General features: G+C 43.5%; 1 protein-coding gene across 3 annotated transcripts in view; it reads left to right on the forward strand.

The window, feature by feature from the left end:
• Positions 1 to 15,165, forward strand: part of LOC136878988 (peptide transporter family 1) — a 292,467-nt gene that overhangs the window by 159,284 nt on the left and 118,018 nt on the right. The window contains exon 1 of one of the 3 annotated variants that reach the window (XM_067152654.2): positions 3,656 to 3,743. The exons of the other annotated variants lie outside the window; for them this stretch is intronic. Coding sequence (XP_067008755.2) covers positions 3,714 to 3,743 — 30 coding nt within the window. The 5' untranslated portion in view covers positions 3,656 to 3,713. Of the gene's footprint in view, positions 1 to 3,655; positions 3,744 to 15,165 lie in introns of those variants that run through there. 3 annotated transcript variants of the gene reach the window in all.

Here is a 15,165-nt window from a genome sequence, read left to right on the forward strand (position 1 = left end):
CGGCTCGTCAAACCAGATAACCATCCCTGCAAACCTTCATCCTCGCGAAGCATGCCTTCAAACCACTCGCATACTCCATCCTTTGATTCGGGTCGTCCTCGTTCATAGCGTGCAGCGATCTTGGAATGTACACTTTCCACTTTGCAGCCTTCAGAATGTGTCGTACGGTTGATTGGCTTACCCCGCTTTCACGTGCACCCTGATTCACAGATTTTTGAAGTGACCTAGTAAAATGTTGCAATACAGCAGCGTTGGAAGCTGGACTTGATGTTTTTGGTCGGCCAGATATTTTCTTATGCACATCCTGAACAGGACCGTGGGCTTTAAATATATCCCGAATAGGTTAATTATTGTACATTTTGGTGGCTGAGTTCCGTACACATTACGCCATTGCCGTTGTACCTCCACCATGGTCCCGTACTTCCAGTACCACTTCAATACGGCCTTGCGTTGATCAAACGACAATCTTACTTCATTCATTGCTGCACTGTCATCTGCTAGAAAACGCGCGCCAAGATTGTCGCGCCATCTTTCATCATCTGTTGAGAAAACAATGGACTACGCTACTACGCAAGAATTGTAACGATATGTCATTTTGTACGAAAGATATTAACTATCAAAGAATGTCTACATTTTTCTGGACCCCTCTGTATATGATGGGGATGTACTCACCATTGCGTGTTTCTGTGCCGGTTACTGAGGGGTGGTTCGAGGTCCACTTAGCCTACGTGATTAAAACTGAGGAGCTATCTGACGGTGAGATAGCGGCCCTGATCTGGAAAGCCAAGAATAACAGCCTAGAGGATTCGTCGTGCTGACCACACAACACCTCGTAATCTGCAGGCCTTCGGACTGAGCAGCGGTCGCTTGGTAGGCCAAGGCCCTTCAAGGGGTATAGTGCGATGGGGAGACCTTTTTACTGATAATTTTTTATTTTCTTTCATGTTTTCGTTGTATTTTCTATCTAAGGACGACACACACACCCAGTCCCCCAGCCAGTGGAAATAACTAATTAAGGTTATAATCCCCGACCCAGCTGGGAATCGAACCCGCGGCCTCTTGAACCAAAGGCCAGCACGCTAACCGTTTAGCCATGGAGCCGGACATTTAACAGCTGCACGCCCCTAACCGCACGGCCAACTCGCTCGGTCAAAGTTTCCTAAAAACATTATAAGCTTGCACTGCAGAACGCTGACCTTACTTACACATAGTCCTAGTACTAATATTTTCACGGGAACGGTTTAGGGACGACAGTATACTGCATACTCGTAGACATCTGAACGTAAGGAAGGTACGACTCAGCATATGTCGTTTTCCATAATAACTTATATCGTGACTCTCAGACAAGGCCACTGTGAACGGAACGTGATTATCCTTCAGCAGCGTAGATTCTGTCCTCATAGAACCTTTATTTTCCCACGGACAGTTCTATTTTGCGATCACCAGCAAATTCGCTGGCTTCTCGACTGCGTTGTAGCCTTCGATTCAGAGAGCCTAGTATTTGATTCCCGGCTGGGTCGGGGTCCTTTGGCTCGGTGACTGGCGGTTAATGCTGTTCCTAACATTCCTGCAACTCGCACAAAACATGACACTATTCTGCACTACAATAAGACGCAGTTTCTCATACATGGCAGATGCAACCCACCCGCGTCGCACGGTCTGCCTTTCCAGGCACCGGGCGAGTTGGCCGTGCACTTACGAGCGCGCGGCCGTGCGCTTGCATCTGGGGGATAGTGGGTTCGAATCCCCCTGTCGGCTGAATGGTATGGACAGACTCTTGGGGACGGATTACGAGATGTAATTAGAGAAGTCCAAAACAAAAGTAATGGAGTGCAGTCGAACAAAGTCAGGTGATGGAGAAAAAAATTAAGAAATGAAGTCTTAAGAGAAGTAGATGAATATTGTTACTTCTTCTTCTTTATCCGTTTACCCTCCAAGGTCGGTTTTTCCCTCGGACTCAGCGAGGGATCCCACCTCTACCGCCTCAAGAGCAGTGTCCTGAAGCTTCAGACTCTGGGTCGGAGGACACAACTGGGGAGGATGACCAGTAGCTCGCCCAGGCGGCCTCATCTGCTATGATGAACAGAGGCCTTGCGGGGGGATTGGGAAGATTGTAAGGGATAGAAAAGGAAGAGGGAAGGAAGCGGCCGTGGTTTTAAGTTAGGTACCATCCTGGCATTTGCCTGGAGGAAAAGTGGGGAAACCACGGAAAACCACTTCAAGGATGTCTGAGGTGGGAATCGAACACACCTCTACTCAGTTGACCTCCCAAGGCAGAGTGGACCCCGTTCCAGCCCTCGTACCACTTTTCAAATTTCGTGGTAGAGCCGGGAATCGAACCCGGGCCTCCGGGGGGTGGCAGCTAATCACACTAACCAGTACGCCACAGAGGCGGACCGAATATTGTTACTTGGGCAGTAAAATAACTAACGGCGGCAGAAGTGAGGAGGACATAAAATGCAGGCTAGCACAAACAAGAAAAGAAATTTGCTCACCTGGAACACCGATATAAGAATTCCAAATCAAACCCCACGGCACTTAATGCCCTTGAAAGGGATTTGGCTTGTCCAGCGACCGCTGCTCAGCCCGAAGGCCTGCATTTACGAGGGGCCGTATGGTCAGCACGACGCATCCTCTCGGACGTTATTCTGGGCTTTCGATACCGGGGCCGCCATCTCACCGTTAGATAGTTCCTCAATTTTAATCACGTAGGCTGAGTGGACCTCGAAACCAGCCCTCAGGTCGAGATAAAAATCCCACGCCTGGCCGGGAATCGAACCCGGGACCTCCGGGCGAGAGGCAGGCATACTACCCCTACACCACGGGGCCGGCCGATACAGAAATTAGAAATACGTTTTTGAAGACTTTCGTCTGGAGCGTGGCATTGTATGAAAGTGAAACCTGGGCGATAACTAGCTCAGAATGGAAGAGAATGAAAGCTGTTGAAATGTGGTGTTACAGAAGAATGCTGAATATGAGATGGTAGAGTGAATCACAAAAAATAAGTTCTATGACAAATCCTGTCTGGTGGCAGGCGTCGAGTTCATATGACCTGACACCGTGGTTAGCCGGTTCGAGTCCCATTGGCCGTAAAATATTCACTTCAGAATGTTGGCTGTCAGGGTAGGAGAGGTGGTGGCGTGTCAAAAGCTTCCGTTCATTTCCAAACCTCTCCGTAGTGTTCATATGGAGTGATGGTACATGACGCTGTTGATGGTGATTCGTCTGTCGGATGGGGACGTTAAGCCTTGAGCAGACTCCTCGACAGGAGTAGGTTACGTGCCAACACTGGGTTTCACCCTCTTCCTACCTCATTATTATCATCATCCGTATGAGCGTCAAATAGAAAGACCTCACGCGAGCCGAACATGTCCTCGGACAATCCCGGCAATGGAAGCCATACTATAAATAAATAAAGTTCAATGCCAAATATGTAGGGCCTACTGCATGTTTACTTTGAATGGAGTACTAGATATGATTTGCCTTAGTTCATCCGTGTCACGTCCGTATCGTGATTTGCGAATTAATGACGGGGTCACGTACGGAAGAGTCGGAGTTCCCTGGTCCGAGTGTAAACAGTGACGTCACGAGAGGGCAGGCGGCATGCGGCAAGGCACACAGCGTGGCGAGTGGCAGAGACCAGTCAGTTCCTGGTGCTGGAACAGATATGAGGTGTTTGGTGACTTTCTCTCGGTAGTCAGTGTATCGTCAACATGGGGCTCTTGGAGGGACCGCATTCGAAGGTACGCCCCTGTGTTTCTTTATCACAATGATGGTTGATACCTGAGTGTTCAGTAGTCATATTGTCGCTTGAGAATGGACACCTCGTGTCTGCAGTTTTCCGAAATATTGTTTTATTATTTTGCTGTGATTATACGATCGTTGTATGGAGACAACGTAACGAAATATCCAATAGAAGTGCTTAAAATGAACCAATCTCGTATATTATGACACGTGTCTACAACATACCTCTTACGTACAAAATTAGTATCTTAAAAACAACAAATGTAATGTTTGTACTAGTCAGTATGATTATTTTTTATGTATATATTTATTCATTCCTCTTTAGTAGTGGCGAAATTAGGACTCACGGTCCTCTCTTACTTTTTTTTTTTGCTATTGGCTTTACGTCGCACCGACACAGGTAGGTCTTATGGCGACGATGGGACAGGAAAAGGCTAGGACTGGGAAGGAAGCGGACGTGGCCTTAATTAAGGTACAGCCCCAGCATTTGCCTGATGTGAAAATGGGAAACCACGGAAAACCATCTTCAAGGCTGCCGACAATGGGGCTCGAACCCACGATCTCCCGGATGCAAATTAAATATTTTAAAAGAAACTAATGTGTAATATAAGTTCAAACTAAATGCAACATAATTATACCAATATGTACAGATCATTTGTCAAACTACTAAATGAAATTAATGTAAAATTAAATTAATTTTATTAATTATCGAATGTAATTAATAATTCACATTGACACAATCAATTTTCTTTTCCATTTTGAACCGTGTGAAAGTTACTTCGCTCTCTTGTAAAATCGGGTTTTTGTTACCAACAAGGTTTACATTCCTAAAGCGACGATGGTATACTACCTTGTCACAACAGTTTGGACTCCGTTTAGACTTCCTCACAATACTGAGAAAGTAGCAAGTTCAGTAGAATTATTTTTTAACAGTGTGAAGTTTTAACTGTTTTCAATTCAACGGGCATCATTCCTATACTACGTGTAAGGGCCGTTTGAGACCTTGTGCGTGTTTAATTCTGTTCTTTAGTGGTACTGTGATACGTGGTCTTTCCGACACAAGAAATAATTGGGTCGAGGTCTCAAGGGCACTTCGACGTAAAAAATCGTCAATAATATATATTTTAATTTTTCACTTCTTGAATCCAAAAATGAATAATATGTATTTGTTCCTGAAAAGATATGTAATTTAAATGACGATTTTAAAAATGATGGGTCCACTGCAGAAACGGGGAAAACCAAATTGCTTTGATTTTAAAGGAAATTAATGTTGAAGTTTGGAACCATATTACTACGCATCAAGCTAATGAAAATTATTTATTTCTCTTACATTACATTACATTACATTACACATCTATTAACTGCAACCTGGAGCCCTCGTGGCTCAAGCGGCAGCGTAACGATCTCTCTCCGCTGGGTTCCGTCGTTCAAATTCCGGTCACTCAATGTGAGATTTGTGCTGGACAGAGGGAAGGTGGGACAGGTTTTTCTCCGGAAACTCCGGTTTTCCCTGTCATCTTTCATTCCCAGTAACGCTCTACAATATCATTTTATCTGTCAGTCATTAATCATTGCCCCAGAGTAGTGCGAAAGGCTTCGGCAGCCGGCACAATTTCTACCTTCGCCGCTAGAGGGGGCTTCGTTCATTCATTCCATTCCTGACCCGGTCGAATGACTGGAAACAGGCTGTGGACTTAGATTTAACAACAGCCTGAGCCTCTTCATAACAAATCCCTGATACTAGAATTTTTTTTTTTTTTCACTAAACATACAAAATAAAATTACAAGTAGGAGTGTTGCTACCCTTGCAGTTATGTTAGTCTACACTTAAGAACTCTTATTGTGAGGGACATGTTTGCAGTAGTTTCTTGTATCTAGACCGCTAACCTGTTGTTATAGTCATTGCAAATCTGTTTAAAAGTCAGCACCGCGGTGTAGGAGTAACGTGCCTGCCTTTTACCCGGCCAGATCAAGTAATTCTACCTGAAACTGAGGGCTGGTTCGAGGTCCACTCAGCCTACATTATTACAGTTGAGGAGCTATCTGACGGTGAGATAGCGCCCCGGTCTAGAAAGCCAAGAACAAGGCTGAGAGAATTCGTAATTCCGACCACACGACACGTAATAATCTGCAGGCCTTCGGGTTGAGCAGCAGTCGCTTGGTAGGCCAAGGCCCTTCGGATCTATTGTGCCATGAGGTTTGGTTGGTTAAATCTTTTTAAACATTTTCCTTGGAATAGGGAACAAATCTGGAAGAGGATATTTTAATCACATAAGTGTCCTTATTGTAAGATTTGTTTCTTTGCACTTGAGTTCAAGTATTCAACATTAAAGCGCCAAATTTCTGAAGAAGACATTTATCAATAAACTTTTTTTCTATTTGCTTTACGTCGCACCGACACAGATAGGTCTGATGGCGACGATGGGACAGGGAAGGGCTAGGAGTGGGAAGGAAGCGGCCGTGGCCTTAATTAAGGTACAGCCCCAGCATTTGCCTGGTGTGAAAATGGGAAACCACGGAAAACCATCTTCAGGGCTGCCGACAGTGGGGTTCGAACCTACTATCTCCCGAATACTGGATACTGGCCGCACTTAAGCGACTGCAGCTATCGAGCTCGGTCAATAAACTTTTAAACAAAACTAATTCAAGTTGCGACAGTGCACCACGCACCGGCAAATGTATCGGGAGTCAAAGACAAAAGAGTAATATTGTTTCGTAAAGGAGGTAAGGTTAAGATTAGGTGAAGTCTTATTATCTGATCCTGTAACAATTCAGAGAAAGACCCTCCAGGGTAGTATTATTGTAATACTGCCCCCCCCCCTTCTCTCTCTCTCTCTCTCTCTCTCTCTCTCTCTCTCTCTCTCTCTCTCTCTCTCTGCATTGAGGAACAGATAAGTTACAGATTTGAGAGCGGCTACTAAAAGGTATCGACAATATTGAGAGATGAACAGCAGATAACGGTATGCTGGTAAACGAGATGAAAAGTCAAGTTGTATTTTTATTTTATTTTTTACAATTTGCTTTACGTCGCACCGAGATAGATAAGTCTTATGGCGACGATGGGACAAGAAAGGGTTAACAATGAGAAGGAAGCGGCTGTGGCTTTAATTAAGGTACATGCCCAGCATTCGTCTGGTTTGAAAATGGGAAACCATGGAAAACCATCTTCAGGGTTGTCGTCCGTGGACTTCGAACCCACTATCTCCCGAATGCAAGTTGTGCGCTTCTAACCGCACGGCGAACTCGCTCGGTAGTTGTAAATTTCTCCAAGAGAAGAAGTCCTCTCAGTTTTAATTACAGTGTTGTTGGGGGTGAAAGTACGTCAAGGGAGTACTAGATGTTTCGGATAATCGCATTAACAAGATCACAGGTCTCTTGATATAGTTATGAGAGCATTTAGGGTATTCCGGTTCCATGGCTGAATGCTTAGCATGCTGGCGTTTGGTTCAAGGATTCCTGGGTTCGGTTCCCGGCCGGGTCGGAGATTTTTACTTTCGTTAGTTAATTCTTCTGCCTGGGTGTTTGTGCCGTCTTGAACAATAGAACTCATTTCAGGTAGGCCCCTCACCCTCACAGACTCGCAAGTCACCTATACGGCGTTAACTCGAAAGAGCTCACCAGACGTCCGGTTCCATGGCTAAATGGTTTTCGTGCTGGCCTTTGGTCACAAGGGTCCTGGGTTCGATTCCCGGCAGGGTCGTGAATTTTAACCATAATTGGTTAATTCCGCTGACACTGGGGCTGGTGTATGTGTCGTCTTCATCCTCATCACGACCCGCAGTTCGCCTACGGGAGTCAAATCAAAACACCTGCACCTGGCGAGCCGAACTTATCCTCGGACACTCCCGGCACTAAAAAAGCCAATACGCCATTTCATTTTTTTACCTCACCAGACTTCTCCGGAGGTCTCACGCCATTAAAAATGTAAGGTCGTAAAGGAGAGGGCGTATATGCCTCTGGAAAGTCCACAATTAGAGTATGGGACCCTCACCAGGACTACTTGATACGAAAACTGGAAAATATCCAAACGAAAGCAGCGAGATTTGTTCTGGGTGATGCCCGACAGAAGAGAAGTGTTGCAAACTATGGGCTGGGAAGACTTCGGAGTAAGGAGACGAACTGCTCGACTAAGCGGTATGTTTCGAGCTGTCAGTGGAGAGATGGCGTGGAATTACAGTAGTAGACGACTAAGCTCGATTGGAAGTTTTGAAGGTAAGAAATATAATTATATGAAGATAAAATTGGAATTCAAGAGGACAGATTGGGGCAGATATTCTTATAGAAAAAGGAAATGGGGACTAGAATAATTTATCCAGGAAAATGTTCGGTAAATTACTAAGTTCTTTGAAATTATTTAAGAAAAGACTTGGTACACAATTGATAGGGAATCTACCACTTGATTGATTGATTGATTGATTGATTGATTGATTGATTGATTGATTGATTGATTGATTGATTGATTGATTGATTGATTGATTGATTGATTGATTGAAGATCAGTGGTGGTGTCCGACCCATGATTACGGGTTCGATTCCAACCAACAAAAGAGAACACTAAACCTGAAAGATTGCGTTTCATTTTAGCAGATCTACCAATAAAAAGAAAACTATATTACTCCTATAACAGCAGCCCTGCAGTGTCCTCCGACAAGGATGTAGAAGTAAACGGGAGTGAAATACCAGCACTCCGTTATCTATATGTTGAAGACAGAAGGATGAGGTGAGGAAGTATATACGATGAGTATGGTGATAACAGTGGCGATCTGACGGACCGAAGCTTAGCACAGCTATCCTCCGCCGGTCCCCGCACCTGTAGGCAGAGTCGATGGGAAGTGACGCGAGTCTGGGCTGCAATATCTGTCTCCGAAGCCTTGTTCTTAGAAATACGTGCGACGTATTTTCTCATTGCTTTCAAGGTTTGCAAATGGAACAATGTGTCAGATGCTTACAATATAATGTGTTTTAGATTTCCATCGCTCGCATTTGAGGTTTAGACTTCACTGATAGCCTTGGTAGTCCTCAGTATACGCCACTGATTGATTGATTGATTGATTGATTGATTGATTGATTGATTGATTGATTGATTGATTGATTGATTGATTGATTGATTGATTGATTGATTGATTGATTGATTGTACTGTAAATCGGCGACTACACCATTTCGTGTAATATTATTTCAACTATGACACTTTGCAGTACACTCCTCACGTGATCGGCCCGCTGCCACTCCCCCTAGGTTCACAGTACATTTCCAAAAGTATGAAGGCTACGAGAAAGACTTACAAAAAGTACATTTTCCCCTTAAAAAAAAGTGTCATTATTACGACAGTAATCAGCTCCGAATTCTGGATAGGAAAGAACATTTTCTTTTTTGAGAGCCCGTTTTAATAGATACTGACGCAAATGAATACAAACTGCCAACTGCTGAGTTTTAAAACATGTGTAAAATGCTTGTCATGAACAGCTATTTCTCTTGGAGAATTGCTAATTAATAAAATTCGCCGCACATACGCAATAGCGTATCCCGTCGTCACCCCTCAAATTCTTTGAAAACATGATCGGTATGTGCTCTGTTAGTCGTATATAGTTCAATGTTTTATATCTTATAAGTAAGAGTAATAATAATGTTATTGGTTTACTTTTATGGTTTCGAAGACTAAATTGATATCAGTAGGTAAGAAATTCAACAGAATTGAATGTCATATTGGCTCCCGGACGAAACTATCTTTACATCGGTCTGTTTTCAGACCATCTTTGCTTTACGGAAGTGAAAGCTGGGTGGACTCAGGATATCTTATTCATAAGTTAGAAGTAACAGACATGAAAGTAGTGAGAATGATTGCTGGTACAAACAGGTGGGAACAATGGCAGGAGGGTACTCGGAATGAGGAGATAAAGGCTAACTTAGGGATGAACTCGATGGATGAAGCTGTACGCATAAACCGGCTTCGGTGGTGGGGTCATGTGAGGCGAATGGAGGAGGATAGATTACCTAGGAGAATAATGGACTGTGTTATGGAGGGTAAGAAAAGTAGAGGTTGACCAAGACGACGATGGTTAGACTCTGTTTCTAACGATTTAAAGATAAGAGGTATAGAACTAAATGAGGCCACAACACTAGTTGCAAAAAGAGGATTGTGGCGACGTTTAGTATAAATTCACAGAGGCTTGCAGACTGAACGCTGAAAGGCATAACAGTCTATAATGATAATGTATGTATGTACGTATGTTATGGTTTCCAGAAACGCCGAGTTGCCAGAATTTTTTTCCGCAGGAGATCTTTTACGTGCCGGTAAATCTACCGACACGAGGCTGGCGTATTTGAGCACTTTCAAATACCATCGGACTGAACCAGGATCGAACCTGCCAAGCTGGGCTCAGAAGACGAACGCTCTACTGCCTGAGCTACTCAGCAGCCTGGTTTAAGAAGTGGTACAACAATGTAGCATTTTCGCACTTGTTCTTGTTCCTCGCACCTTAATGAATAGAAGAGCGCCTACAAGTTAATTGGCGATGGTCAGCTTCTTTATCGATAACGGCGAACACAAATAGCCAGTCCCCGAGCTAGAGAAATAAACCAAAGTAAGTTAAAATCCCCGATGCGGTCGTGAATTGAACCCAGCACCCTCTGAATCGAAGGTCGGTACCTTGGTCATTGAACGAAGGAACCGGATAAGAATTTCGAATTTCGAATACTTGTTGTTTATTGGGGCCTACCATCTTGGTCATCGTCCCCAACAACAGTTTAAATAGTAGCTTTTTTTTTTTTGCTAGGGGCTTTACGTCGCACTGACACAGATAGGTCTTATGGTGACGATGGGATAGGAAAGGCCTAGGAGTTGGAAGGAAGCGGCCGTGGCCTTAGTTAAGGTACAGCCCCAGCATTTGCCTTGTGTGAAAATGGGAAACCACGGAAAACCATCTTCAGGGCTGCCGATAGTGGGATTCGAACCTACTATCTCCCGGATGCTTGCTCACAGCCGCGCCCCTCTACGCGCACGGCTAACTCGCCCGGTAAATAGTAGCTTATATCAGCCAATATGAATATATGTAATCTAACAATCACGCACACAATGCGTGCTACACAACCCTTGCCCATTGTCATTCACACAAACAACAGATGCTACTGGCAAGATATTTTGATTTTAGCTTTGATTTCACTGTCCGTTATTGGCAAGGAATTCCAAAGTGTGAAACCAGTAATATGAGAGAGAGTTGTTATTCATAAAAGAGTGGTGAATAAGAATAGCGAGTGTTTTAACTTATTACAGTTGAGAAAGGAATGGAGGTGAGGCGTAGAGAAAATATACTGAGGCGAGTTGCTATACAGGAGTTCGTATACTGCTACAAGTATGGTATGTGAAATGTACGTCTTTTAGCAGGTTTTAGTCAGCGAAGTGCTTGATATGAATGGATTAAAATGAATCTGGGGAGAAGTTCAAAGCATGCTGCAGTTTCACTGTTCCTTAGTTAAGTATTTGTAGCTGCGGCATAGGCAGAAAGGGGTTCATTCACCCGCTGAAGCCCCATTAATTCTTATAGAAATGTTTTCAAATTTTAATCAGATTTAAAGCATGAAGAAACAATCCACCTCTAATGTTACGAGAACGACAATGAAAAATAAAAAAAACACGTTTCCCTTTGCGTCCTAAATATAGATTAGTGGTGATTTATTTATTTATTTATTTATTTATTTATTTATTTATTTATTTATTTATTTATTTATTTATTTATTTATTTATTTATTTATTTCCAAATACGTAACCCAACTAAATAATATAATTTCTCTCGTGGTTGAAAATACGTGCAACAATACAAATGTGATAGTTTCCTAAAGCACAGCCGCCAGATATCAAGTTGCAAGCCACAAGTGTATATTTCTACTAGTATTAATGACACGCGGCATCTCAAACCCCTGCTACTTAGTAGCCTATACACAAAGTGAGCCGACAGTGGCCAGCAAAACAAATAACAATGAGACAAGATTGGGCTGCAAATAACAGAACTTGACAGTTGACTGCTTAGCATTCGCAAATGACCTCGCAATTTTTTCGGAATCCCTAGAAGCAGCCGCAGCGCAAATTAATGAACTCCAGGTTCAAGCAGCAAAAGCGGGCTTGAATATTTCCTATGAGAAAACAGAATGCATCACTAATATCAAGCAAGCGTCTAAAGAGCTAGGTGTAGGACAAGGAAAAATCAAGCAAACATAGGCGTTCGGGTGAGTGGATAGACCCCAATCTCTCTGAGAAGGCAGCTTTCGAGTCACGAATCAGGAAAATGGAAATGGCGTATAATCTAACAAAGGCCATTTACAACAAGAAATCCATATCTACAAATGCCAAGTTAAGACATTACCACACAGCCTTGTACGTTGCAGAGTACCTTGCAATGCATCGGAAGGGACTAATAAAGAAACTGGAAATGAAGGAAAGGAAAATTCAAGAAAAATCTTGGGCCGAGTACAAGAAAACGGGGAATATAGTAGGGAGCACAACCACGAACTTTATACCGATGTGGAAAAAATAACTGACACCATGAATAAACGGAGAATTACCTTTTACTTACATATAACAAGAATGAACCCAATGCGATTGACAAATACGATTTTCACCTACTTTCTCGAAAATAAAACCAAGGGAGCTTGGCTCACTGAGGTGGACAAAGATTTACAAGAAGTGGGAATTACAGACAACGATATCTGGGAACGTGTCCCCCAACCAACAAGACACCGATGTTTCCAAGAGAAACCTAAGCTTTCTTAACAGGCCAGAAGTGGATTGAAGATTGGAAGCAACGGCATCGAGAACTAATGCGAAAGTACTGGGATGTTGAAGCTCGACGCTCCTTAGATGGCCGAATCGAAAAAGAAGAAGAAGAAACTGCACCAGAAATTAGCAACATCGATTGCGTTCCTTGTCGCCTCAAGCAGCTCTTTTTCAGTACATGTGGCAGGACAAAGACGGGCTGTAGTCTGCACTTCACCACAGTTACATAAAACAGAATCTACAGAATATCCCCCCTTGTGCAGATTGGTCTTGCACCTGGTAACATCCGAGCTTAGCCTAGTCGTCTAGTACTCCGTATGTCCAGTTCGTAATTCTTCACGAGGTGTTTTCCATTTTCCAAGATGCTCAACCTTAGCTCGTCACAAAGTGAGTCTTGCTTGCTGTTGTGTTCCTTCAAGTTTCTGTGTCGTCTTCCAGAAATTTGCGAACTTAACAGTGATATACCCTTGTCCTGGCAGTGGATGAGCTAGGGATTTTAATGACGTGGTCTTCTCCTTGCGGGCTGCTACCTCATGTCGGATATCAGGACACGAGAGAAGCCTCCACGAAGGTTGTATATCACTTTGAGAGTGCACATCCGGGTATCTCCTAGGCAATGGACTAGGACATTTCCTAAACAGCTGATTCTCTCACACCAAAAGCAAAGTAGTTATGATTATGACATCAAATCAACGGCACTTTCCAGAGCCAACCTTCACTGTAAATATCTATTAACATCGAAGGCATATCATCGTGCAAAGAACGTGCCATTGGAATCATTAGTCTTTTCTGACGCCAGTAGTACAATTTTGCAACACGCTGGCGCGTAGATATGGTGGGATACTAGGGGTCTGAACATTACCCCCCCCCCCCCGATTCCAACAACTTACGAAAACAACAACAGCAATAATAATAATAATAATAATAATAATAATAATAATAATAATAATAATACAAATGAAGAATTTTTCATTATTATTCATGTGTGCCATATAACGAAATTACATGACATTCCCTTGCAATAGCTGTTTAGGTGACAGCATATTTCAAGTCGTTCTATATCGACTGAATTTAGCGTTGTAGTCGAAGCCGTTTTTCGTTTCTATATCGATCATGAAGTCGCACGCTCCTGTCACGTTATAGGTTATGTGGATTAGAAATGCATAGGCTACTGTATACGCTTTGCGCTGTACGTCGCACGGACACAGAAAGTTAAGCCAAGCTACGCTATGCTGCGTAACCCAAGGAAAAAAGTCGCTCCAATGAAGTTATATGGAGTGGCACACACAGACAGCTATCGATGGCTTACTTCTAAAACCTCGTATGTTCCAACGCTCTACCTACCCATTATATACCTTAAGGCTGATCACGCTTCCCAGCCACATGTGGATATGCAGTCCATCAGAACAATTTTCGTTGTGTTCATTTTCCTATGCTGGTGTGTAAAGGAAAACGGACCTTACCATACTGTGTTGTAGGGATGTAGCTTGCATGACGTATTTACGTACTCCTACAGTATAATGCAACCATGACTTAAGATACAGCTCCAACATTTGCCTATATTCGGGACTGTGGCTCGAATCCACCACCTTCCGAATGAAAGAGGGAAATGGAAATTGTTAAAAGAATGCCTTCATATCTAGCTGGAAGTTAAGGTTTAATTTCTTTATTTTTCTTTCTTTCTTAATCTGTTTACCCTCCAGGATTGGTTTTTCCCTCGGACACAGCGGGGGATCCCACGTCTACCGCCTCAAGGGCAGTTTCCTGGAGCGTCAGACATCGGGTCGGGGATGGAACTGGGGAGGAGGACCAGTACCTCGCCCAGGCTGCCTCACCTGCTATGTTGAACAGGGGCCTTGTGGGGGGAAGGGTAGATTGGAAGGGATAGACAAGGAAGAGGGAAGGAAGCGGCCGTGGCTTTAAGTTAGGTACCATCGCGGCATTTGCCTGGAGAAGTGGAAAACTACGGAAAACCACTTCGAGGATGGTTGAGATGGGAATCGAACCCATCTCTACTCAGTTAATCTCCCGAGGCTGAGTGGACCCCGTTCCAGCCCTCGTGCCACTTTTCAAACTTCGTGGCAGAGACGGGAATCGAACCCGGGCCTCCGAAGGTGGCAGCTAATCACTCTAACCACTACACCACAGAGGCGGACAAGGTTTAATTTAGTGCTCGTTATTGCGACTACAGTTCGAACAGTATTATTGGCATTTCAGAGAGGTAAAAAAATCTGGAACTTTAAAAGGACTTTTCCCTTTCTAAACAGAAAAAGCATGTAGTCTATATCACTGGCAACAATGTAGTAGTCCAGACCAGTAGCTCAAGGAAGAAAACAATGGCCCGTGTTCCGACTAAATCGGACATTTCTACGCCAGTGTTAGATGTTTCGCCCTCAAGTAGTATGTATAGGCCTATCCAGAGATGGAAACTACGTTTAAATTGCCACTTGAATATACATCGATCTCCATCGTCTGTCTTTATTACTGTGCCATAAATCGTTCATGAGTGTATTGCTTTCGTTCCTTCGAACGACATTCGTACAACTTAAGGCTGTATGTTTTCATTTTTATTGTCAACAGGATAACAGTAATTATGCGTGGAACTAGTTAATGATAAGTTAGCCGATAAAGGTGGGGTGGATTTATCAACACTA

Source organism: Anabrus simplex, chromosome 8, assembly GCF_040414725.1.
Source record: "Anabrus simplex isolate iqAnaSimp1 chromosome 8, ASM4041472v1, whole genome shotgun sequence".
In the NCBI taxonomy this organism is placed as follows: Eukaryota; Metazoa; Arthropoda; class Insecta; order Orthoptera; family Tettigoniidae; genus Anabrus; species Anabrus simplex.